The sequence below is a fragment of the Pelobates fuscus genome, chromosome 2 (genome assembly GCF_036172605.1).
Source record: "Pelobates fuscus isolate aPelFus1 chromosome 2, aPelFus1.pri, whole genome shotgun sequence".
Lineage (NCBI taxonomy): Eukaryota > Metazoa > Chordata > Amphibia > Anura > Pelobatidae > Pelobates > Pelobates fuscus.
The window spans coordinates 217009694-217036033 of NC_086318.1; the positions used below are offsets into that span (position 1 = coordinate 217009694).

The 26340-nt window shown below is 39.2% G+C and overlaps 1 protein-coding gene across 1 annotated transcript in view; it reads right to left on the reverse strand.

Moving 5' to 3' along the window:
* Nucleotides 1-26340, reverse strand: part of HEY2 (hes related family bHLH transcription factor with YRPW motif 2) — a 76400-nt gene that overhangs the window by 14764 nt on the left and 35296 nt on the right. The window contains exons 3-4 of the mRNA XM_063443179.1: nt 18508-18591; nt 4272-4353 (exon numbers count right to left, since the gene is read on the reverse strand). Coding sequence (XP_063299249.1) covers nt 4272-4353; nt 18508-18591 — 166 coding nt within the window. The remainder of the gene's footprint in view (nt 1-4271; nt 4354-18507; nt 18592-26340) is intronic.

Genomic DNA, 26340 nt, shown 5'->3' on the forward strand with positions numbered 1-26340 from the left:
CGTGTGTGCCCCTCCTTGACTCGCACACAAACATACACACGCACCAAGATTAAAGGCTCTGACCAAAGTTCTACCCCCCTTCTCCCCTCCACTCTATACTGACATTTACAGCGTGGTCTTGATTTCTAATTCCTGACAGTCTGGGGGATTTGAATGTATGATCTGCTTACTGGTATAATGCAGAATCATTTGACATGCCATGTCACTTAAAAGAAAACTATGAACATCCTTTGTTGGCATTTGTTCATTTAAAAAAAAAAAAAAAAAAGACAATGAGAAAAATACATTGACATCTAAAAACACACTTTGAAGATTTCTTTGTACACTTATACTTCTGGGACTGGATGTAAGCACATAAAGAAACCATATAGTGCAACTGGCATGGCGTGACTCACAAGGTAGATCGGAACATTCAAAAATAATGGTGTTACAGATGAGTCCTAAAAGGCCCCAGAAGGTGATACGTAGCTCCATATAGGTTATGTTGTACAGGACAAGAAATTAGAAAAATAAACTGTACATCTAATAAGATTCACCCTTAATTTAACATAGTGTATCACTGAAACAACATTTGAGTTGGTCACATTATTCCCAGTGACCGTATCAATTAAAGTACTGAGTGGATTTGCTTTGGCATTCATAATTAGAAGCCAGTCTTGCATGCCAGACCATTTAAATGACTCGCAAGACATTGCTGTGTATTATTATAATAAATCTAAATATGAAGTGCAGACATTCTGAAGTGCTGTACAGTACACAGGCACAAACTACTAAGAGCACTGTTTGCTTGGATAAGCTTACACTCTTTATATGTATCCAGCATAAACTTTACTAGGCAGGGGCAGTAAAGATACATTATAGGACTGTGAGTGAGCTAATTTGTGCTTTTAGATTGTGAGCTCATTTGAGCATTGCCCTCTCACCTCGTCTCTGTCCTCACTAATTTTAATGTGAATATTGTTTTATATCCCCAAAGTATTATTGCAAAGCGCTACATAATATTTTAGTGCTATATGAATACTAATAACAATAATAGTGCATGGGATGTATTGATGGCCATGGATACACACTGAGATTTTTTCCTCTTTTCACCAACTCATTCAGATCAACTCTCAATGCTGTCAGGCACCAGTTGCGACCAAACAAAAACAAATTTATATCAGCACGGGTCTGATCTGTTTCTATAATCTGTGCAAAAGAACAGTAAATGAGATCAACCTCTTCCCCCTCCTACAGGATTAATATGGCAATTATGGCAATTTATGGTAATGTATAAAATGTAGAGCCTGCAGTAGGTAGCAATGGCCTGAATAATACAGAGGCGCATTTTAAAACCTAACTGTATTTATAATATTTACATTCTCCATGCACTGTGTCCATGCTCACCGAAAAGCAGCACCTTTTACCCATTATCCCCTTCAGGACAGAGTCAATAGTACACGTTCTGATCAAAACAAAACCTGGAATTTGCGCTATATTTCTGTTCAACCGTAATTCATCTCTTTCATATTAAGTGCACCCACACTTATTATATATCATTTTCCTAACGGGGTTAACAGAGTATTTGACATTTTCAAAATTATATTTGATTATCTCACCTACTCTATGCTATAAAAATGGAATAGGTACTTCTGCTTGTAAACTGTATAAAGTACTTGGAGACAATGGTTCCACACAATTTCTATCACTTTACATCCAGTACAATCACTATTTTAAATCCAGAATAACTCTGCAGCTGATGAACAAATAAATGTAATTTCAATAAATAGAATAATCAGGGCTAGATTTCCACCAGTGTCTGTGTGTGAAGCTTCACAGGAAGTGAAAGGAATCACTACCGATCTGCCCAAGAATAGTCTCTCACACATGAAATGCCTTGGGGACAGCACTGAGAGACACACACAGTATGATACCTCCTGCATCTCTGTTAACAATCATAGGAGGCAGACTGTACTACAGAAGACATGGAAGGGTGAGTACTTTGCAAATAACCTTTCAGACTCCACATACTCTAAGCACTGCCTTTCCCTTACCCCCTCCCAAAACATAAACAAACTCTTTACTTAGTTCTACATTTAAGAACATTGAAAACCCTTTAAGTTAATCCTAGGTTTAACCCATCTTAAACATCCCAGGGACCCCATTACTAAACTTAAAGGGACACTCCAGGCGCCCAGACCACTTCTGCTCATTGGAGTGGTCTGGGTGCCAACTCCCACTACTCCTAACCCTGCAAGTGTAATTATTCCAGTTTTCTATAAAGATTACTTAGTATTAGTCAATTCTGCCCCTACTCGCTATACTGCGAGTAGGGGCATGCCTAGTAAACAGTGGGCAGCCTGTGGCTGTATCCCTCCTCCCGAGCCCCCACCCATGCCACGCGAGTGGGTGCTGTTAAACTGAAGGGGGGACCTAGCGTTCCCCCCCGGCTACCACCCCTGAGCGGCGGGTGGGGGCCCTAAATAACAGTGAGGGGGAGACCTATTGTTCTCCCCCCCAGCCCTTTGCCCTGAGTGGTGGGTGGGGGCCCTAAATGAGAATGTGGGGGGGGACCTATTGTCCTCCCCCCAACCTCCAACCCTGAGCAGAGCAGGGAATCCCTTAAATCTTTTTTTGGTGAACGTTCCCCGAACATAGATTACATGGATTCCCTGCTCTGGTGCGTTTTTCTATGTTCGGGGTAATTTCCCCGAGCATAGACATATGCACCAGAGGAGGGAATCCCTCTAATCTATGCTCGGGGGAAAATTCCCTGAACATAGGGGAATTCCCACGCTAGAGAGCTGGTCGGAAGTGCGAACCGGTGCAAAACAGGTAGGTTGCAAAGTAACGACCACCTGTAAATGTCACTTAATAAAAGCACGAAGTGAGCTCATGGCAAGATGGAACAAATATTTTTCATCAAATTAAATAAAAGTCAGTATTTTCATACTATTTAACATTTCAAATGGACAAAGAGGGACACTTTAATTTAGGGGTGTGAGTGGGGTGTGGCCAAGGTTGGGACTGCTCTGAGATGGTTTAGGTGACTTACTGAACAATTTATGCAACTAAAATATAATTTAGAATGTTTAGACAGACAGATTTCAAACCACATTTATCTATGTAGTTCAAAGACACATTACTGTGAGTATTATTGCTGTGGAGCTCTGTTACATATTCAGACACACCAACAATATGGAGCTCCTATAATAGAGGTATACTGAGATATAAAAGAAGGACTGAGGGATTTGGGCTTAAAATAGTGACTGTCCCTCCTAAATAGGGCACTTGGGAGGTATGCTTTTTGGACTCCAAATTGTGTGGACATTGACTTTCAACATTCAGTGCTGGAATTGAAGGCCGTGTTAGATGAAGAGACTGAGCTTTCCCTCAAACATGTACATTCCTGTTTAGATGTTCTGTATATGAGTGACACTGATGATAAAAAGGGGGATTGACCAGCTTACACCAAACAACTTAAGTCATGTTGTGCATAAGTTGCAGACTTCCGTTGCGAACAAAGTGTGTTATAATTTTTTATGGCCTAGAATCCAGCAAGACATTAATGAATAATGTAGGTGAAAAGAAGAGTTAAGAAGACCTTTAACCCCTTAAGGACCCATGACATGTCCTTCTTTTATTCCAGAAGTTTGGTCCTTAAGGGGTTAAATGTGTACATGCAACTCAAAGGATAAAAGTTTTGGAAGTTAAAAAGAAGAAGCCTTCTCAGTGACAGAAAAATCATCAGGAAGTTAATTCCAAGCTGCGGTAAGCACAGGAACAATTATTCTTTCAATTTCCTTTATAAGCATTGTGCATGCATCATGAATCATTGTTCCTTCACTTTTTTTTTTTTTGTGTGTGAACACCGTGTGGGTTATAATAAATGAATAGTCTCCCTCCTGTACTTCCTCTGCTAAAAGCAGACATTACGTCGGGGTTCTGCAAAACTTCATTGTGGGTTCCTGTCCGGTTTATTTTTTCCTGAATGTTTGTGTGTTTGTTTTGTCTCCTTGCACAGATATGTCGTTTTTGTAAAAACCCCAAACAAATCCATGGCTGGACCGTCTGTGAATGAAGCTTTTACTCTCCCAGTGTTGTGAAAGCAAACACAAGCCCAGGGTCAAGTGCTCCTTTTGTGAATACGGTTCTTTCCCACGAGTTCAATCCTACCATTAGCATTGATTTCCACTCCTTTTATCTGGATCAGCCTACCAGCCTACCAGTATTTCTTAAAAGAGATGTTTACTTAGTTTTCCGTGCAGCATTACAGACAATTAAAGCCTTACCTTTACCCCCGGTTGCCTGCAGCATCTTCAGATGATCTACCGTCATTTGAAGAATTTCAGCCTTTTCCAACTTTGCTGATCCCTGTAATATAAAAAAATAGGGCTTTTTTGTAAGATCTCTGATGTGGATTTTCATTATGCTTTTTTTTTTTCATTTCATTACCGTATGCTGAATTTTCTTCGTAGATGCAATATTTACATTAATAATCCCAGGATACAGTCTGCTTGTTAATGTATATATTCCAATAATGTCTCAATGAAAAATTATTAATAATGTAACTGTAATGATGCTACAATGCAAATCTAACAATTAGTTTTCACCCCATCAAGACCAATAAGATGTTAGTACAGTCACAATTACACATTTTTAATATTTAATTATGAATTGAATTAAATGTACTGTAGCCCGTGTGAGAATTATTTACCAATCTAGTGAATTTCTATTTATACTTATTTACATGTTTATAGCTATTTATGTAATTAAGCCATTAAAAATCAGGTCCAATAATTATGTACACCTTTATAATTAAATATACATTAAAGGCAACAAGAGATCTATCTCGTCCACCACTAATTGACAACAAGTGAGAAACTTTGCTTCACCACTTTGTCAATCGGTTTGAACCCTGTAATTGTACTACTAAAATAAATTAGTGTGGTGTGAGCACTTTAAAATATAACTTTTATTGATTGACATTAAAATATCCCCAAAAAGGGGGGTATTGAACTGTAGATAAATACGTAGAAAGAAATAGTATATAAAGTAGAACAAGGGGGTGAAAAAAATAATACACGGGAGCTTTCCGAGTGGGGGGTCTTTTCACACTGATGACTTATATTTAACTTTACTACTCCCCCCTCCTGGGGTTCCTTCTATATTTGATCTCTCTAAGAATTAGACGTATTTTGGAACAGAGGCATTTTTCACAAATTTGTACACCAACTTTTATTTGGGAACATGGAGGGGACATGAGCCGGTTGTAAAATATGTAGTGATTAGAAATCTATATTTAACGAGACTAGGGATCACCTGGCATGCACTCTCACTGTAAATCCCATTTTGATATGCACAGATATTATTTAGCAAGTTTAACCATTTCTGCCTATATTACCATTACTTTAAGGCAAATACTCTAAACTTGTTGGACACATTACTATTAGCTTTCTGCATAAAGCTATGTGATACATGGTTGCAACAGTTAACTGTGAAGGTATAAGTGGTGTATTTGATATTTTTTTTATCCACTATCCTACCAGGAAATATCTGTGCCTAAATGTGTACTATTAACTTTTGACTCCTTTGTATCCCATCTACTTAGAGAGATACTTGGATTTTTATCATCATTTTATATTATTATATTTTTTACTACTACTTTATATACTATTTCTTTCTATGTATTTATCTACACACTACACAGTCCAATACCCCCTTTTTTGGGATATTTTAACGTCAATCAATAAAAGTTATATTTTAAAGTGCTCACACCACATTAATTTATTTTGGTTATAGATAAAAGGCACTTCAAACTGCCTTTCTTTCAGAAGAATAGAAAGGCAGTGGAAGAGTGAGGGATTTAAATCCAAAGTAACATGTCCCATTAGAATAGACAGACACTTGAATTATTTAACAATTGTACCCAGGGGCAGCTAAGCTTGGTGCAAAGCGTGCCATGAACCTTTTCATTTTCTCTCTCAAGGTAGGCGAGAACTTTTCAGTCTATGGCTTTATATTATTTGTCATTCTCAATCACTTTTTATTGCAGGCTCTAGCTGCCTACAAGTATGGGAAGTGGGTGACTGCTTCAGGCAGGCTGGGGGAGGGTGAGCCTCACATTCACACATTGCATATGTTAGAACACGTATTATAAACACAGAATTTCATGGAGGGGGCTATTCACTAAAAAAAAAACTAATTGTATTGAATTGAAAACTGAATTGCAAAAAAATAGGCAAAAATAGACAAGCTTTGATTATACAGTTGTAACATTTTGGCAAAAGAAAATATTCCCCCCCACAATTTTGACAATTCAGCATATGGTTTACAAATAAGGTTACATATAATCAGTACACATACAAACACAGTCAGACACAAAGGACGAAGACAGAAACATGTCAGGTGAGAGAACAAAGAGAATATTTGTGAACTACATTCCTGTGATGCTCAGCCAATCAGTAACCTAGCTGACAAACAATAGTCCACAAACAACTCCTATGCCGGGTTAGCCTTTATTTGTGCTCTCAGATCATGTGACTTTTGTTGGTTCGGCATGTTGGGATACAGGGTCCACAAATATCAGACATGCTATGGTTAGTCATCATTATTATTGACATGATTTCTTTTAATGTCCATGGACTGTATTTCCGACGATGCTCACACAGCAGTCAGAAATGTTGTGCACTTAAAAGGAGTGTGTAAAAGAGAGTGACTTATTAAACCACACCCAGACGGGCAACAATAAAATCTCTCACCCAGAAACCGCTGACTCTTGGCTCACCCCTATATATCCTACAGTATATGAATCTATCAAATATTTCAGTTTCATTGCCAAATCTAAATGGTAGTCAGAAAAACTGAACGTCATGTGCTACCAGAAATGTCCTGTTATGCATGTCATTTATTTTAGATGAAATACAGGAATATCACATTTTTACAGTTGCCACTGTTTGACATTTAAGGGTTAAATACCTGCAGCTTATAACAGTCTCGATTCTCAGCAGCAGGAGAATTAGCGGAGATCCTTTTGACTAAAACATACTCAATCATTCTCTCAAAATAACCCATTTACATCTAAGCATAATATTATTAACAGCCTCATTACTTCTGCAGGTCCTGAACAGGTCTACAAGCATAATAGGGTTATTTTCACCAGGTATCATTAACTCTTATCTTGTAACCTTTCAACATGCAACTAAAAATAAAGTATTAAAAAGTTGAATTACCTTTTAGCAGAAGAAACTATGAACAACAAACACCTTTTTGATTGTGGCATTTAGTAGACAGTTTTTTCACTCAAGTGCCAATAGACAAAAATTCAAAGTAAAGTCAGCTAGATATGTCTATTCGGACTTTTAAATTTTGTCTATTTTGGACCTAAATTTAGAAATTTTGAGTTGCTTACAATTCACACTTTAGAGCAGCGTTTCACAATTGGGGTTCCGCCAAAATTTATAAAAACGGCAGCGGGAGCAGTGGGCAGTGATCTCCCTGCTCAGCTCTCTTGTGCGCACAGAAGTGATGCCGGAGCCGCCAGAATATGACATAGCTCCGGCATCACTAAGAAGCACATCACTTCAACTAAAAACCATAACACTGATACTCGCCATCTAATATTGACATATTATCACCTGCAATAAGGTGAGAAGTCCAACAAGACTTTTTACTCCAAATACATATTTTTAAGAACAGACGAAAAATAGTTGTGAACATGCTAAGGTCAAGGAGGACAGATTGATACAAAATCGAGGGACTAGCCAAAATCAGGAGTACAGAGGAAAAAAGTAGTCAAACAAGCCGAAGTCAGTAACCAAACAAAAAGAGAACACAAGGAACACACTGTTAGATATACAGGAATGACAACAGGGCACAGGGCTTCTAGTTGGGTGACTTTACATTACTCTAGCGCCTGCCATCACCAAAGCGGCACCAAAAAGTCATTGACCTGTGAATTCAAAATTATCCCGAGCTTGCATCATTATTGAAAGAAGATTGACGCTGGGATTTTAACTAAAGTATTTCACCTTGCGTTGATTTTGATGCAGGATCAGAGTATAGTTTTACATTGGGCATTAGAACGACACTGCGAGGAGAAAGTGTGACAGTAATACGCTAAGCTGTGCTACATAGAAGTTATTTAATTGAACAGAAGTCACTTCCTTTTTAGGAAAGCTTGGCACACATGATGCACTTTTTAAGGATCTGTGAAACAATACATGTAGAACCCTCAAATAGAGAAAATACAGACAATTCAAATGTATAATTTTTGTAAAAAAATAAAAAAAAAAAATTAAGTGTTAATCTAGTCTGCAGTGTTTCTTCAGGTAAAATGTGACCTATATTGTTTTTTAATTTACTTGTTTACCTAAGTGTCGCATGGTGCACAGCTTGGCCGCATACCTCCCAAATCTAGTGTCCATAGAAGCAGCACACTGGTGGGAGAGGTGTAAAGGGAGCGTGCCAATAATGCAGGTGTGTCACTAGATCCATCCAAAGGCTACTTGCCAATCAATTATGGAATAACCTCAGGGACGCAGTCAAATCTTCATTGAATCTAAAATCTTTTAAGAGATCTATGGCAATATACCTCAGCACATAATGCACCTGTCATGGTTGAATATATTTAATACCAGTTATGTATTAAATTTATGTATGTATTGTTTTAGTAATATTGTCAAACCACATTTCCATATCCTATCATGAAACACCTGTATAGCTCTTGCAATTTAAATACCTGTAAATTAGCGTTTTGTGATGTACAAACAGAGCAAAGTGGATGTGGACCCTGTACTCACAACTAACCACCTGTCTGTACGTTTTTAGAAAAATATTTTATACGGTAGTGTGTGCGCGCGTGTGTGTGTATGTGTGTTCTACAAATCTACTGGTATAAAAACATTATGATTGCATGTGAGCAAATATCAAAATGCCAGCCAGCTCCTCTACCTTTTATAACATTGACTACTATAGGTTACAATTGTTACTGGCACACATGCCATACTGAATGCCGGAGAGAATGTCTATACTTTAGAGCTATAAATGCTCCTGTACAGTGTTAGGAGGGCAACAGTCACAAATAATTAATTAATAGAATGCATCAAAGTTGTCTGGAGCCTGCCACACAAATGAGATTCTCTGCTAAGTGAAAATCAGCACTGGAGCACAGGGAATTGTAAGCAGGTTTTATTTTCCATTACTTAGCAAAGCAAAACAAAACTAATATGGTATATACGTGGAGATGAGATGGAAGGATTTACGTATTGTTAATTACGGTAAATGATAATACTCATATATATTCAGAGCCCACCCAAGACATTGTGCTGCCTGAATCCAAGTATGAAATGCTGACTCCCACCGCCCAAACCTCCCACCCCCCAAAAAAACTAGCAAAAAACATATATGCTTATGTAATGGTAGTGTCTCTGTGTGGGTGTTCTGGGGATGAAATGTGAGTCTGTGTGTGTGCTGGGAGTGAAGTGTGTGCCTGTGTGTGCTGGGGATGTAGCGTGTGTCTGTGTGTATGCTGGGGATGTAGCTTGTGTCTGTGTGTGCACTGCAGCCAATACACTTACCTATATACATGTGTCAGTGTTTGTGTCTGTGTGTCTGTATCTGTAAGTGTGTCAGTGATTGTATCGTTTTTTTAATGTACCTGCATGTGTTGCAGTGTTTGTGTCTGTATATCTGCATGTGTATCAGTGTGTCTGTGCAACTGTATGTGTGTCATGTATCAAAAACATGCAGTTTACTGACACACGCATGCAGATACTGACAGATGTACAGACACACTGATACACCTGCACACTTGCACATACACAGACATACATACATACAGACACTGCCACATACAGATACACGCACTGCCACCACACATTCAGATGCACAGATATACAGATACACACACACACACACACACACACACACTATACACACATATATACATTACACACATACAGTATACACACATGCAGACACACACACTACACATACACAGAGACACACAAACACACACTACAAACATTACACACATATGAACACACATACCCACACTACATACACACACACACACACACACATTCAAAAAAGTAAGCCACCAAACATACCCACTACCAGACACAAACATACCCACTCCCAAACACACAATTACAAACATACCCACTACCAGACAGAAACATACCCACTCCCACTCACACATAAAAACATACCCACTCCCAAACACACATACAAATGTACCCACTTCCAGACAGAAACATACCTACTCACACTCACACATACAAACAAACCCATATCAGACAAACACATGCAAACAAGTCAACTCCAAGACACAAACATAGAACAATACCCCATCCCACAGGCACACATACAAACATACCCCATGATCAGATACACATTTCCAGATACATAGGGATATTAATACTTCCAGGTTAATAAATTAAATGAGGATAAAATATATACGACCCATATATAGTATTTAAGCCACTCTCCTGTTTTGCCTAACTTTAGGCTTTAGAATGGGATCTGGTGTCTGGTGGAATTCTTATGTTCCTCCTGTAGTGGTCTTAGACCCCAGGAAGAAGCCATAACACATAAAGGGTTTACACTTTACCCTGATTCATTGATTCAATGCAATCCAGTAATGGGCAATACTTCCATCTCCCCACGCTGACCACATGCTCCATATTCCAGCCAGGCTGACACATTGTAGGTATTTCTACCCAAGACCCCAGTCCCAATTGTTGGGAGGGATAGTAACATATCATACTGACACAAATTAAATCAATCATAAGGCAACAAGAGTGTTCTATGATTTGCACGAATTTGCAAGATTAACACCTCAAAATGTTTTCAGCACGGTGTGATTATTTTTTTGCTATTATTTTAATTGTTATAGTCCAGCTGTGGAATAAAACAAGACTCACATAACCAAAGTTCTGTTTTTGCAAGATGCTTTCTGGATTTTCTGTAAATGGGAATAAAATATACAGATGCATGTGACCCAGCAGGTTCTTACCTTCTGCTGGCTGTGGCTGGTGGTAGTTAGGGGCTCTACCGATCCGGCCCCATCCTCGCGGCTCCCTCCTCCTCCTCCCGCACAGCTGGCTCTGTGTGAGCAAAATGCCGCCCCTGTCAGAGTGCCGCCTGGAGCCATGGCTCCACCGGGGCCTATGGACAGGCCGGCCCTGAATATATTCTGTAGTGCTGTACAATTGTTGACAAGCAACAAGGGTCTCATGATCACTGCATACAACAGAAATGGTTTACTCTGAAACACAAGCCTATTCTGTAGCACTTTGTAATGTGTAAATAAAAAGGCATGTAATTGCAAACTAACAAATTAAGTCAAACGTTGAAATGTTGAAGAGGGCAATGCTCAAACAAGATTTCTGCCTTAAAGCGGCACAGTCATGCCGAACTTATCTTTCCCTTGATAATGCAACTTGTACTAATAATGACGAAAAATAAAGTCATAGGAAGAAAAACCAAAATAATATTAATTTTAATTTTGTTAACAATTAAGGATGAACTTATCATGTACTGTACAAATAAATCGTGCAGATTCTGCATGGAAGATTATCATATAGAAGTGCCTGCTTGGGTTTAAAAAAAACCCATCAAATTTGATGATCTCAGCCAAGGAGGCGGAGCGAGGTGGAGAAAGGCATGGTGAGACCGGCGGGGACTTAAACAGCGATTTTAAAACTTTTGTGTCAGGAATACATGTTTGCATTCCTGACACTATAGTGTTCCTTTAAAGTCGCTTTGTCACTATTGGCATGTCCTAAATCACCTCCCCCCGCCCCCCACCCCTTTTTGAAAAAATAAATGACAAAAATGCTTTAAAGCATGCGTGTGAATTTTCTTGTAGTCATGTTTTGTGTCTTTGCTATTTCCATGTGCTGTGTTGGTTGTGTAGAACTCTGGGTAACCACATCAAGCATGCTCAGCTAGAAACAGACTTCCTATGTGCATTAGATGAGCTTTTAACTTGTGGCTTCTAAAGACTTTCATTGTACGTGTCATGTTGTATATCGTTGATTTCTATGTGTCACCAGAGGGAATATACATCTTATACTGGAGTTCCTATTTATACTTGAAGTGTGGTATTGAAGTTTAATGGTGATCATATGTCTCTTTGGCAAACATACAGTGTATTAACAAAAATGGAAAAAATACCGATGAATTAAAACAGTACAAGAAGGATTTGTGTAATTTGTGTGGTTTTATGAAGAACAATCTAACTTGCAATATAGAAATTATTACATAGACTATTTTTATACTTCTAAGGAACATTGTTTTTTATTTTTCAATTAAGGGCCTGTATTCTGTTTTCCAAAATGGTGAGTATTCCACATATTTAAACAGATCTGTGCCATGAATGAATGCCATTATTCCAGGATTTCAGCAGATTGCACTGCATATCGTATTTAAAACCTCAACAAGAAACCTTTCTATCCAAATATTCACAAGACAACGTAAAGATAAGAATGTTTAAGCTTCAGAGTGGCAAAACACCCCTTGGCAGTGACATGGCTACAAAAAAAATCTTGCAAATTATGTACTACTCAGTATACAGAAGACTGTTTAGTCTGGGTTACACTGTGCCTGCTATGCTAAAATATGAAATCTTTACAATTGTCATAAGAAAAAAACACTTTAAAAAAGCCTTTGGGATACTAGACGAGACAATAATTATATGAACTATACCTGGAAACCTGAGATATTCTGACAGCATGCTGCAACAGACACACACAGTGCTGTGAGTAAGGGAAACATTTCGACAGACCTGCTAAGTCCTGGTATTGGAGGACACATTTTCAAACAGACGCATGGTGCTGATATAGAAAGTGAACTTTAGTGGTTATGGTGCTTGGAGTCTTCCTTTAAGATTTGTAATGCATGTATATAAGAATGCATTCTAGTGCATGGAGAAAATCTATTTCAAAGCCCTGTTGCCCATGCATTAATGCGCTATAAATCTAGCCTTTAGGAGAGGCAGTATTCCACAATGGCCACAATCCACAGCTTTACACATAGCTGTAATCAAAAGTATTCATCCCCCATTGAAAATAAGTGTTGTCAAATTTACAGACTTTTGACTGATATTTTTTCAATTTCCAAGTGCACAAAAAAGAAAAATGTACAACAACCAACTGAGTAGACACACGACTGCCAATATGACTATTGTAAGGATGCACATTTTCTTCCACCTTCTGGCCTCCTTTTACTTATTGCATTTGATACATTTAAAAGTTGACTTTTTGTTTCAACACAAGACGAGGCTGCGTGTTGAGGGTGAAGAGAACTGACTTTAATGGTGCCACACTTGGCCTTTTATGACAATCCCCATGCAAGGGGTACTCCCATTTGGACCTTGTGGGGAACTAAAATATGAAGTCACAGACCAATTACAACAGTGTTTAAATGCATGACACTCCCATATACATACAATCCCTCCCACCTGTCTAGTAGATAATTGAGTCAGATACTGTATTAACTCAATTAATAATTGCAAAAAGGTTTCTCCCATTGCCAGGAGAGGCCACCAGGATACACCTAACATTATAACCACTACAGTGGGTTGTAGTGGATATAATGCTTGCAGTAACCCTTTCATTTAGAACTTCAATATCTATCAAATAATATCAAATAACTCTGGTAACAGTTAAAGGACCACTATAGTGCCAGGAAAACAAACTTGTTTTCCTGGCTCTTTAGGTCCCCCCACCCTCATGGCCCCCATCCCGCCGTGCTGATTGTCACAGTAAGAAGCGCGCAAGCGCCTCTAGCGGCTGTCTGTGAGACAGCCACTAGAGGCTTGATTAACCCTAGTGTAAACATAGCAGTTTCTCTGAAACTGCTATGTTTACAGCTGCAGGGTTAACACTAGGTGGACCTGGCACCCAGACCACTTCATTGAGCTGAAGTGGTCTGGGTGCCTATAGTGGTCCTTTAATGGTTTGGACAAATAGTCGATCTACCAGAAGACCTGTGAGAACACACTGATTTATAGCACGTGTGTAGCTGGCACATTCTGTATACATGCAACCAATGTCTTCATGATTCTAATGGGTGTGGTGAGGAGGTGGGGCAAGTATGGTCGGTCCATTCACTAAGAGCTGTGAGAGGGTTGGTTGCTCCCTCTGGCTGTGTCAGGAGTACAAGTTGATCCAGCACGCAGTACTTTGTCACACCTAGGACTAAGGATAATGTATAACCGGACCTTAGAATGGCCGGACTTAATGTCTCCTAGAATAGTCAAAATACTTGGCGAGGTCAGGGACACAGAATCAGACACAAAGATGAGGGAAAGCCAAAAGTCAAGTATACCAGATATCAGGGAAGTCAAAACAAAGCCAAAGTCAAATACCAGAAAATCAAGATCAGGAACGCACTCTGGGATAACCATAGGCATAAAACCACGACAGTGCAATGAGCAAGAGGAGAATTAGGTTTAAATACCCCTCCTGTGGATCCGATTGGCTGTAACCAGACTTTGACCCCAAAGGCAATTACCAGGTTACCATTTGCATGATTGCTGCTCGGCACAACTTTTCATGTCAGGACGGTAATGTTGCTCGGTGCCATTAACCACATTTTAATGTGCGGATGAATACATGACAGGCTGTATTCAAATGCCAGCTTTAAGCTAGAGTGCTGTGTGAGAGGTGGGGACTGTATTGAGCACACAGCAGCTTGCACCACAACTACATAGTTTGAAGAGATCAAACAGCCATGGGAGGGAAATCAGAGGATAATCAGAGGAGGTTCCAGCACTCTGCAGTCATGGGATGGAACCTCAGTGATGGGGCTGGTCCTAACTGAGATGAACTTTACAGAAATAGCACTTGCAGTGGTATTGAGAGAAGCATTCTGCTACAACCTACAAACACTTGCTATTTCCATAATGAAATTGGCATGGTGATAAGATAAGTACAAAGGGTTATTAGAAAATAAGCACTTGCAGGTGTTATTACTCTCTCAGCATGTTATACTGGACATGTTATAATGTGACAACTATAATAGGACCGGACTTAAAACTACACTAGAGTCAGCAAAACAACTTTGGCGTAATGATGCAGTTTTGGTGTGCAGATCATGCCCTTGCAGTCTCACTGCTGAATTTTTTGCCATTAAGGAGTTAAATCACTTTGTTTATGCAGCCCTAGGCACATCTTCCTGCATGTGACTTACACAGCCTTTCTAAACACTTCCTGTAAAGAGTTGTCTTATGTTTACACTTCCTTTATTGCAAATCCTTTTTAATTTAGAATTTCTTATCTCCTGCTATGTTAATAGCTTGCCAGCACCTGCAGGTACCTCCTGTTTGTAGTCAATGCTTAATTTACAGAGCAGGAGATAAAAACTTTTAAAGTAAGTTACATCTGAATGAAAATGAAATAATTTTGTTTTCATGCAGGCTGTGTCAATCACAGCCAGGGGTGGTGTGGCTAGGGCTGCATTAACAGAAACAAAATGATTTAACTGCTAAATGGCAGAGAATTGAGCGGTGAGACTGCATGGGGCACAATCTTTACACCAAAACTGCTTCATTCAGCTAAAGTTATTTTCGTGTCTATAATGTCCCTTTAAGTAAATACATAACCAAACAATCTTACATTTACTTACCATATGTTTTATAGAATAATTTATTAAATATTATAAATACAATAATGACATCATTTTGGCGCCAAATTTAAAATTTGCCCTGCTTATATTCCCTATAAAACCCTTACTTGTCAGGTTAGATGTTTTATTTCCACCTGATAAAGCCTTGATGGTGAAACGCATTGTGGATATTTTATATTGTTTATTTTAATATTGTTCATGAATTTAACTTTTTATTTGTTATCATTTTATTTTTTTATCTTCTACCTGGCATCCGTTTTTACTGTTCCAGTGAGGACTACTCCTAAGGAATCCAAGGTGGGGATTATACCACTTACACTTTATACTTTGAGCAGTCTATCTGCTCAATCAAATGTGAGTAACCTATCATTATTTTATACTCCTGGCATCTTTTATACGGTGACCACTATTGCTGTTTCTTTTAACCCTTTATGGTCTCATATTGAGCAAACACCTGCCTTTCAACATCTCCTCACGTATCTTATAAATGGGGATTATACCAGTGTACGCTATTCATACTAGAGCTGGTTTTAATCTCTAAAAAACATGAGTAGGACTATATAGGACTTGTTTTATTGATATTGTCTTCTTCTGGGATATATAGTCTTTTTTCTCTGTTTTTATATACAGCTTCTAAAACTACCTTGATCTGTCTCTCTATAGAATAATTTCCCTGGCAGAACTGAGGCTATATCTTCAGGCAAGTTTTTATGGGAACTTTATATTGGAAATTTTATTACTATTACTTTTTAAACCTATTTTGTTTTTTTATCCTTTGGTTTTGTATCCTTTTGTTGTTATCTCTACTCATATACTGGTTTTCACTTCTTGGCGCATCCTCCATTCCCTCTTTTGTTTGTTTGAAGGGACACTCCAGGCACCCAGACCACTTCTGCCCATATGAGTGGTCTGGGTGCCAACTCCCACCACCCTTAACCCTGCAAGTATAATTATTGCAGTTTTATAAACTGCAATAATTACCTTGCAGGATTAAGTAATCCTGCAGTGTTTAACCAACGCTGAACGTCTTCACGCTATGTGAGGACCTCCAGCTTTGCTGAAATCCACATAGGAAAGCATTGAATAATGCTTTCCTACGGGGAAGTCTAATGCAAATTAGGTCTCCCCCACCGGCTGACGTCGGTGGGGGAAGAGAGTAGGCGGAGCCTGACCCAGTGCCGAGGGACATCAGCGCTGGACTCAGGTAAGTCACTGAAGCGGTTTTAACCCCTTCAGCAACATGGGATGGGGTGTGAGAGGGAGGGGGCACTGCAGGGTCCTGCATTGCCATGAAAACTAATATGTTTTCCTGGCACTGGAGAGTCCCTTTAAGTCAATATATGTCTAATGGCCCACAAAATTCACTCTCAGGTTGAAACACCTAGTCATTTTGCTACATAGCAAGTCCCATTCATATACATACACCAACACATTCCCATACATCTTAAACTGTATGTCTTATACAGCATACAGATGACAGGATGTGAGTATGACCATCCGTATGTATCAGAGAATGTGGGTATGCATGTATGGGAGAATGTGGAATGACTAAATAGGCACGTAAAGTGTAGATATGCCTGTATTCATGTATGCATGGGAGAGTTTGGACATAGCTGTATATATTTATCTTTGTACCAGAGTGTATATATATATGGGGTCATTTATGTAGTGTTAATAATGGTAGATCATGGTAACCTGACTACCAAAAAGTAGATCCCTTGTCACTAAATTTGACCCCTATTTGAAAGTATACACCTGAAGTGGATCTATAACTTTTGTGAATCTTTGCATATTTAGACAAATCCCCTGAATAGGACATCTTTGCTTAGGTACCAGGGCTGAGAGATGCACTGGAAGATAAATTTTACTTACCTGAAGCTGTCCTATGTTCTTCCTCTTGGTCTTCTTCAGCTCCTGAAGCTTAGTTTGCATGCGGGAAAGTACAACACTGAGGTCTATGGAGGATACCGAGAGAACTTGTGAGTCTCCACAGATGACATCTTGTGTTGAACGAGATCATAAATGAATCCCACAGCCATTACTGGTCAGCTCTGCTTTTTTGTCAACTTATTTCAACGTCCAGTTTGCTATCATACCAAGACGTGCCTACTATGTCTTATGGTATCTTTGGAATGGGTTGGAATTTTAATGAAATTCCAACGTAGTCAAGAATAGTATTATAAAATAGTGAAAAGTGCTCTGTGCAGAATTCTAAACAAAATCTAAATGTGGGCCTTAAAAGACAAGGACAAGGTAAACAGGAAATATGTAATTGTCATCTATCCTGGATGGATAGGAAGGGAGCTGTGTATCGACTCCACAGACTTCTAAAATGCATACCCGAACCATCCTTGTGTAACTTAATGAAACTAAGTACTAGAACATGACATCATAATCCAGTGCCCTGCTCAAGGGCTGAGAGGAAGCACATTATCAATTTCTGGGCTTTAATTGACTGTTCTTCATTCCAAGCAACAGAAAACATTCCCTCTTGCCCCCACACATGGAAGACCATGATTAAAGAGTCTGCAAGCATTTCTTTCACTGGAATAAAATATCTCCTACTTTTCTCATTTTAATATTTTTTGCCCATTATGTTTATTTCTGTTACAAAGCAGCCATAACATTTCTTTAAGATGATCTGAGACAAAATGAATGACTATGTCCCTAGGGGAAAAGCACAGGCAACCAAAATGGAATTTTTTTTTTTTACCCACTTTCATGATCAGGTTACATATTAACAGTTTTGCCACAACAAAGCATTTAATTGAAAAGCATATTCAGTGCCAGATAAGGCCACATGCAATATTACTTTAATGAGCCTAGAAGAGAACCAGCAATTCCCAGATCCTAGGCGTAGAGAATAAAAAAAAAAAGAATTTAGTGAAAACTTACTTGTTTTTCAAAAGCGGTCGGCACAAGTCGTCTTAATTCAGACAGGCTGTTATTGATACGATCACGCCGGCGTTTTTCTATGATCTGTTGAGAGAGAAACAATCAGTGACAAACTTAACTCATTACACATTTATAGCGGAAAGCATCTTAAATGGTATGCGCCAGTCTCACATACATGCACGTACCACAGAACAGAGCTGTAATTAAAAGGGAAAATAGACTGAAAGAAAAAAAAGGCCAAGCTTCATTTCCTCACATCATTTGTTGCCAACTATTGTTTTTGCTGTGATGAGCTGCAATTTTGTCATATTTGAGACGTTGGGGTGCACTCACAACAGTTTATTGTGAGTTGTTGACAACTAATTTGCAAAAACATAGGCTGATGTAGCTTGAATTAGGAAAACTGGCATTTCTATTTTGTCATTCATCTCTTAACTATTTTAATGGATAATCCTCTAAATTTCTGCTTGTTTCAAGTAAGGGTTACTTATATGATATTTTTTTTTAAATGTTGTGTGAATGGCTAAATCAGACATTAGAATGAAAAGTTCAAACAACTGGTAAACAGAAAATCTCAGGCATTTATTTTAGCACAAATAGATCAGAAAACTTATTTTATATGTTTAACTCCATGGTTAAAATTTAAATAAATAAAATAAACTTTTTAAAAAAGTTTTTAGCTTTACAATGTTTTTATTTGATTATTGTATACTGTGAATTGGTCTTGTTGAACTACAGGTTTCATCACCCACAGCAGGACAGGTTTGACAAATTGTGGGACATTAAAACCTCTACAGAGCATCCAATACGTCATCCCTTATTAAATGTGATCTCTTCAGTCATAACAGAGTGCATTTTGTAACTCTGCTGATATACAGATCTTTACAGATATGACAAATTTAATGCAACCATTTAAAAAATATATTCCTTGTTGAGGACTATCCTCTGAAACAAGTGTTTAGTAAAAAAAACTCTACATTTCACCACACTCATATTACACTTTTTCGGTTTCTATACGCACTGAGTTTCAAATTCTGCACTGATGAGATGATCTGTTGAAATCTTCTATCACTGGACTGTGTTCACTAAACCGTGAGTTGGGGTATGTTCATAATAGACAGCATTTAGACTAGAACAGTTTGGAAAAAAGTCACACAGTTCTCAGAAGCAGAGAAATTGTAAAAAAAAAAAAAAAATCGGTCACGCTGTAGATGTTTTCAGTATCTGTCATTTAACATTTTGGAGTAATTAAAAAAAAAATGTAGATCTTTTAAAAGATACCATACATTTTTGTTTCAATGCATAGACCTAGCTATCATAATAATTATACAATTACCATTTTAAGAAATTTAGGTTATTGCATTGTAAATAAACTTTGCTAAGGAAATATGAAACTGAAACAGAAATGTATATCTCTTAAACATGATGTAAATACAATTTTATTAGGGATGAAGTGAAATGCAATTTTCCCCATTTTGTCCACCTACTTTTTTATGCAGTACAGGCTATATGGAAGTTGTAATGCATTAAAGTAATAGAAATTAATGTCTTTTTTATTACATTCTAATTGGGCTAATTTAATAGGGGGAATATGTATATACACATATAAAAAATATAAATATAAAAAATTGCCATATTATTGTATTTGTTATGGAAGTGCATTCATGTTTAACATTAATTAGTCTGTAAAAACTTTAAATAAATGAAAATATTTTTAAAATATTTTTAAATCTGTTTTTCAAGCAAAAAAATATTAATTAAAGCACTTTGAAAAAAACATAAATTACATTTTTGTTTTGCCCATTACATCATTCTGGGAGATATTTTATAAAAAGGACAGTACTAAAATCACTTTAAGGATTTTTTCACTTTTTGGGACAAACATGCTGCTTTGGTGCTGTAAATAGTGCGGTGTCTAAAAAACAGAATTGTTTGCATTTCGCAATTTCCCCACCTATTAGGGCTGCCAGACAGCCATTAGGAACTTTTGACTAAAACAGAGCCAGTTACTGAATCTATTTCATGTCTGGTGTCAGCATGCAAAGTATGACGATGCCATTCTCTGTGCGAAGTCAATGTTTCTCTATGAGAATCATCTGACTGGGAAAAAGTCATCAGCCTTGACTTCATCAGAGGAGAATCGGAAAGCAGTGAGGAGACAGACTTATTTTAGTTATTAATTGGGGGTTAGTTTATGGCTTCTTTTACGATTTTTAAAAAAAAAACAAAAAACAAGTTAGCCTAGTGTTTTAAAAAAGTATAATTTTTTTTTTTGATTTTTTAGTATTCCTTTAAACCATGCTTAAAGGCTTAAGCCTGCCACCTTGAACAAATTCTGCTTCCATTTGTGTCTAGCAAAGAATGTCGATGAATGAGAAATTAAAATAAACAAAAATAATCAGTAGTAGAAAAACAATACACTACATAAATATAGACTATCCTATAATCTAGATTGAAAATGCTCATAGAAAAGAAGTGTCAAGAACGAAGTCTCATTGAGCATATGAAACCAGATGTTACTATCTGAAATCTAACTCTAATCCACCATTCCCTCTATGTCAGGTAAGATAGCACTGGGAACACCACAATATAATGACTGGATATATTACACCTAACCAATCACCAATCAGTTTTAATTTTTTTTGGATATTTTTTCTTTTCATTGGACAATAAGAGATCAAGATGGGGCAATTTCATGCTTATAAATATTGTCTAAATCTAGAGCAAGTCAAAAACGTTCTCTGTTCACGCTCCTATTTAGTTAATAGGCAGGGCAAAATGTTCTTCAAGGGTAACATTTTAGTTTTTGCGCAACCCTTCATCATATAAATATACATGTGAAATGTAATACTGTAGGCATCATTGAGCAAGGCCCCAGCTAAATGTAGCATTTGGTTTGGATAAACATCAATAGAAGTTTACATTAACCCGTTCACTAGCACATTTTAGAATAATAAATAATGCACAACAAAAATGCAGACTTGTGCTCAAGGAGCTGTTAAACCCTTTGCTACCAATATTGAATATAGATGAGATATTACTGATACACCAACATTGTATACATTTTATTGAAGTAACACAGCAGCAGCCGGGACATAATGTGAGCATAAACTCAGAAAGCAAAAAGTACATGTATGAATTCCAAAACTTGCCTGATTGCTGGACTAACAGACACTTATTCAATATGTCCAGCATGCTTCAGGACATTCTGCTTGATGTGTGCCTAGCACTCAGACATCTACCGGGGTATGCAGTTAGATTACTGCTTGTTTGAGTGAGTGAGTAAGTCTGTGAGTGGGTGGGTGAGTGAGAGAGAATGAGTGAGATTGTGTGTGTGTTTGTGTGTTTATGGCAGAATATGTAGACAATGGAGCTAATAAATATCAGATGGCATTGGGAGGTGGAAGGGCTACAATGAAGGAGGGTGGAAGGAGTAGCAATCTTCTCCTTGCAGGCACTCTGCCTGCAAGGGGAAGATTACCACGTCTGTCGGCAGCGTGCAGTGTCTGCTGACAACAGTTGTATTTTATGACCAGAATTGACATTAGCAGCCTGGAACAGAGTTGCTGGGTTTGCAAATAGTCCACATACAATTAACAACAAATCAGCATGTGTAGTGTTTGAAACAGTAACACTGCAGGTACTGACTCTTACCATGATCCAATCACTAATGTTTAACCCCTTAACGCCGTTACGGAATTCTGTACTGTCCCTATTATAATGGGCTTTAAAGCCGTTGCGGTGGCATAGAACGCCGTAACGACTTTCAGCCCTTGGTGGTCCGCGGTACTTACCTTCACCGCGATCCTCTTCGGGAGGACTGCCTGACAGCCCAGGCAGCCCTCCCATGGCAAATCAGGCCCCCGGGGGCCATGTGATCGCTCAAAGAGCGATCACATGGCCCCCTATAGCTGGCTGTGTATCTGCCTGCAGGGGGACTTTCTGTGCTGTCAGACAGTCCACCTGCTGGTGGGAAAGTATAAAATATATATTATTACACATGTTAAAATTAATTAAAATATATATATATTATTAATATAAGTACATTTGTGTTAAGGGCTCATGATAGTACAGAAGATACAAACACTGATAAGTGTAGGATGGTATTAAAAGAGCAAGTCGGTTGTGGTGTGCCGGAACCGACGATGAGGTAGGCCTGTAAATAAAGAGGGCCCACCAAGAAGAAATGTAAAGAGAAAAGGAGTTAATAATGAGGAGTGGGTGGGAGGGTGATGCAGCGCTGACCTTGAACGATATGGAGCCAGGTAAGGGGTGTCCCTTAAGTAGGGAAGAGGTGTGTCATACGCCCCTCCCACAATTACAGGCCAAAAGGCCTTAATACTTGTGTTAAGGGCTCATGATAGTACAGAAGATACAAACACTGATAAGTGTAGGATGGTATTAAAAGAGCAAGTCGGTTGTGGTGTGCCGGAACCGACGATGAGGTAGGCCTGTAAATAAAGAGGGCAAAAGTAGAAAATCAAATTTATTACATACCAGCAATATACATACTTTAACCAGACATGTCTTGAAAGGCATTTCTTACTTCTTGTACCGGGTTAGGTATGTATCTAGAGTAAGCCGATGATTTCCAGCGCCCTAGTGACTTGATAACATGAACTGGAATGTTTGCACTGGATGCTGTGGAGGCCGCTCCTATGCGGAAGGAGTGGCCCAAATAGTTAGCCGATTTGAGGCCCAGCTGTGTAAGTAAAGACCTGACGTGTGTCATAAAGGTGGTGGTAGTGAGTACCGAACCTTGTAGACTGAAAGTGGTTGAGATGGTGGTTCGTTGTTATGCTGGGTATATGAATCCAGTAGTTTGACGGGGCTCCACCTGTTGTGAGTAGGATAGTACTTAACCTCTACTGAAAGTGCATGTTGACTGGTTTTGGAGTGAGGCAGAGTCAAGATATAATAGTCCATGTGTTTTGTTAAGTGTGAATGAAGTAGGATGTGAGTGGACTGTGTTGTGCTGATGGCGGTAAATTCTCTTGGTCTCAAGAAACCATAAACAAGGCTACGTATATGGCGGTTTTAACAATGAGGTTTGTGTTGTTGGCAAAGGGTTTAAATCTAGTGAATTGTATAAGTCTTCAAAAATATGGAAATCTATGGGTAGCCTCTGGGCCGTACGTGGGGGTTCGGATCTCTGAATACCCCTAAGGATGTTCTTAATTGGTAGGAGGACACTTGATTTGTCTGGTTGTAAAGTTAGCATGTGATGTTGGATGCCTGTCAGATATGGTTTGATTGTGTTGTATGATAGTTTGAGGTGGCAAAAAGAAGCAAAGCCCAACCAGGATGTCACGATGAAAGGTTGTAAGATGTGTTCAGAAAGGAATCTTTAAATCAAATGAAAGCTCTATCGTAAGTTTCCCGGGTATTAGTAGACAGTGCTAATTGGGACAATGTTCTGCTATGTTGCATAATAGCATCTAGTCCATTACTAGATGGTGGAATAGTGGGGTGTTCGTGGCTTTGAGTGCGGCTGACGGGAGTATTTGACGAAAAGCCTGGAAATTAAAGCGAGACAAATTGTCAGCAGCAGTGTTACATACACCTGGAACATGAATACAAAACAAGAGAAAATTATGACATGCAGCCAGCCAAGTGAGTTTCCTCAAGAATCTCATAATAGTCAGTGATTTGGATCGGCCTTGTTTATAATGTGACAAGTTACTTGGTTGTCTGAGTAGCAACGTACAGACGAACCTGCCCATAAATGCACCCATGCCACGGCAACCGTCACGATGGGATATATATCTCAAACAGAGCTGAGGTAGTGGAAAAACCCTCCAGGTCCTGAACTTCTGAAGGCCAGCTGCCCCAAAGCCATTCGTTCCTGAAAAATTGCTGCAAAACCTGTGGTAGACGCCGCGTCTGACCAAATGGTAGGTGAGGAGTCAGACAATTTTGGAAGGAACATGCTTTTACCATTCAAGGTGGTTAAAAATTTTCTCCACATAATTACGCCTGCCGTGGCTTGGGTATCCAGGGGTGACCTGTGTCCATCATGTCTAAAAGTGGGAAACATGTAAAGGAGTTGTGAGATGAAAGCCCGGCCTTGAGGTATGATGCGAATGGCAAAATTCAGTGACCCAAGCAGAGACTGTAATTCTTGCGGTTGCAAGTACCGAGTTGTATGTAGAGATTATGTTGATCAGAATGTTTTCTACCTTGGGCGTGGCAGGCTAGCTTGCATGGTGGCTGAGTCTAGTATGATACCCAGGAATGTGATGAAGGTATCTGGTCCTTCAGTCTTGGTGGAGGAGACTGGGACACCCACCTGTTCGAATAGACTGATGGTTTCTTTTAGGCTACTGGGAGGGGAAATATTCTCCTCGACCAGTAAGAAATCATCCAGATAATGTATAACTGTAGGGCATCTGGCTATATTTAATAAAACCAGCATAGGGTTTTGGCGAATACGTCGAAAATGGCCGGACTACTTTGGAACCTAAATGTTAAACGTGAGCAAAATAGTAGTTCCCTGCCCACTTGATACCATGCAGGTGACACAGAGTAGGGTGGATAGGCAGTAACTTGAAAGCATTGAGAGATCAGTCTTACTGAGCCATGCTCCGGCCCCTGCCTGCATGATAGCCGTAATGGTGGAATATTGCAGTGAAAATTCCTCAGAGGGTATGAGGGAGTTCAGACTAGGAGTGGCAGAGGTGTGAGGTGTTGATAGATCAATGATAAGTCTCTGTTTGTGAGAAGATTTCCCCGTGACAATACCGATGGGGTTTGTCCGCCATGTGGTGAACGGAGGGGACTGGAAGGGCCCCCATAGGAAGTCCTCTGCCACTTCCTGGCTGAGTGTCTCCACCGCTGTAGGGTTTGTTGTGCGGATTGTAAATTAGGACATTCCAGGATTCCGGAAGGCATGTGTATGAGGCCTGTGTGAATCCTTCTGATAGACCCGAGATAATGAATTCCACCAAATGTCTAGATGGATGATGTGGCAGTAATGTCGTAAGTACAGAAATGTTTATTGATGTTAAGTATAGTTTTGGGATACATTTTATTTGGACACAGATTTAGCATGTGCCCTGAAACAGATGGCTGGAGAAAGTGATTGCAACTCAACCAGTGCTGGAGGGGTCGCAGCGGCCGACCCAGCCATGGTAAGGGGTGTAGTGACCGATTCCCCAGGGGTGATACTGGCAGGCTAACTAGGCCTGAAAGGCGAAAAATTTATCTTGTTTTGTGACAGGTGAGGCCCTGCTAGTTGCCAAGTGGCTATGAGAGGCTCTGTCTATGAGTTGGCGCGAGGGGTTATTGAGGCCACCCGTCGTAGTGGCAGGAATCGTAGGCCTCTCGGTGATAGTAAAAGAAAACAGGGGGAGGGAGTGACAGGTGAGGCCCTCTCTATAATATTGCGAGGCGGCTAACTCACGTGTGGCCCGATGGCGTTTGCCTCCGAAACGTTGAGGCGGGGTGTTGGCCTCGCGGACCACTAAACGATAGGCAGAAATGCCAAGAAGGGAGGTACCTATTTGGGCCTATACCCCTAACTTGCCAGTACTCTATGGCCTAGAAGAATGAAACGTATGTGAATTACAACGTGAGCAGGCTTACGTACCTGGTAGTATGTATGAAGTTTTGAGATTCGACAGGTATGAAAACCTGGATAAACCTAAAAAGGGATAGAGTGAGAATGGATCCTGTGAGACCTGTGTAATCTGTATAGGCTGGGATTAGGGCTTCTAGCAGTATGTGTGGGAGGTGTAAAATCTATGAGTATGATAGTGACATGACTGCCCATGCTTGGTGACAAGCGTTACGCTGAGTCCTATACCTGGCAGCAGGGGATTGGCCGTGTAATGT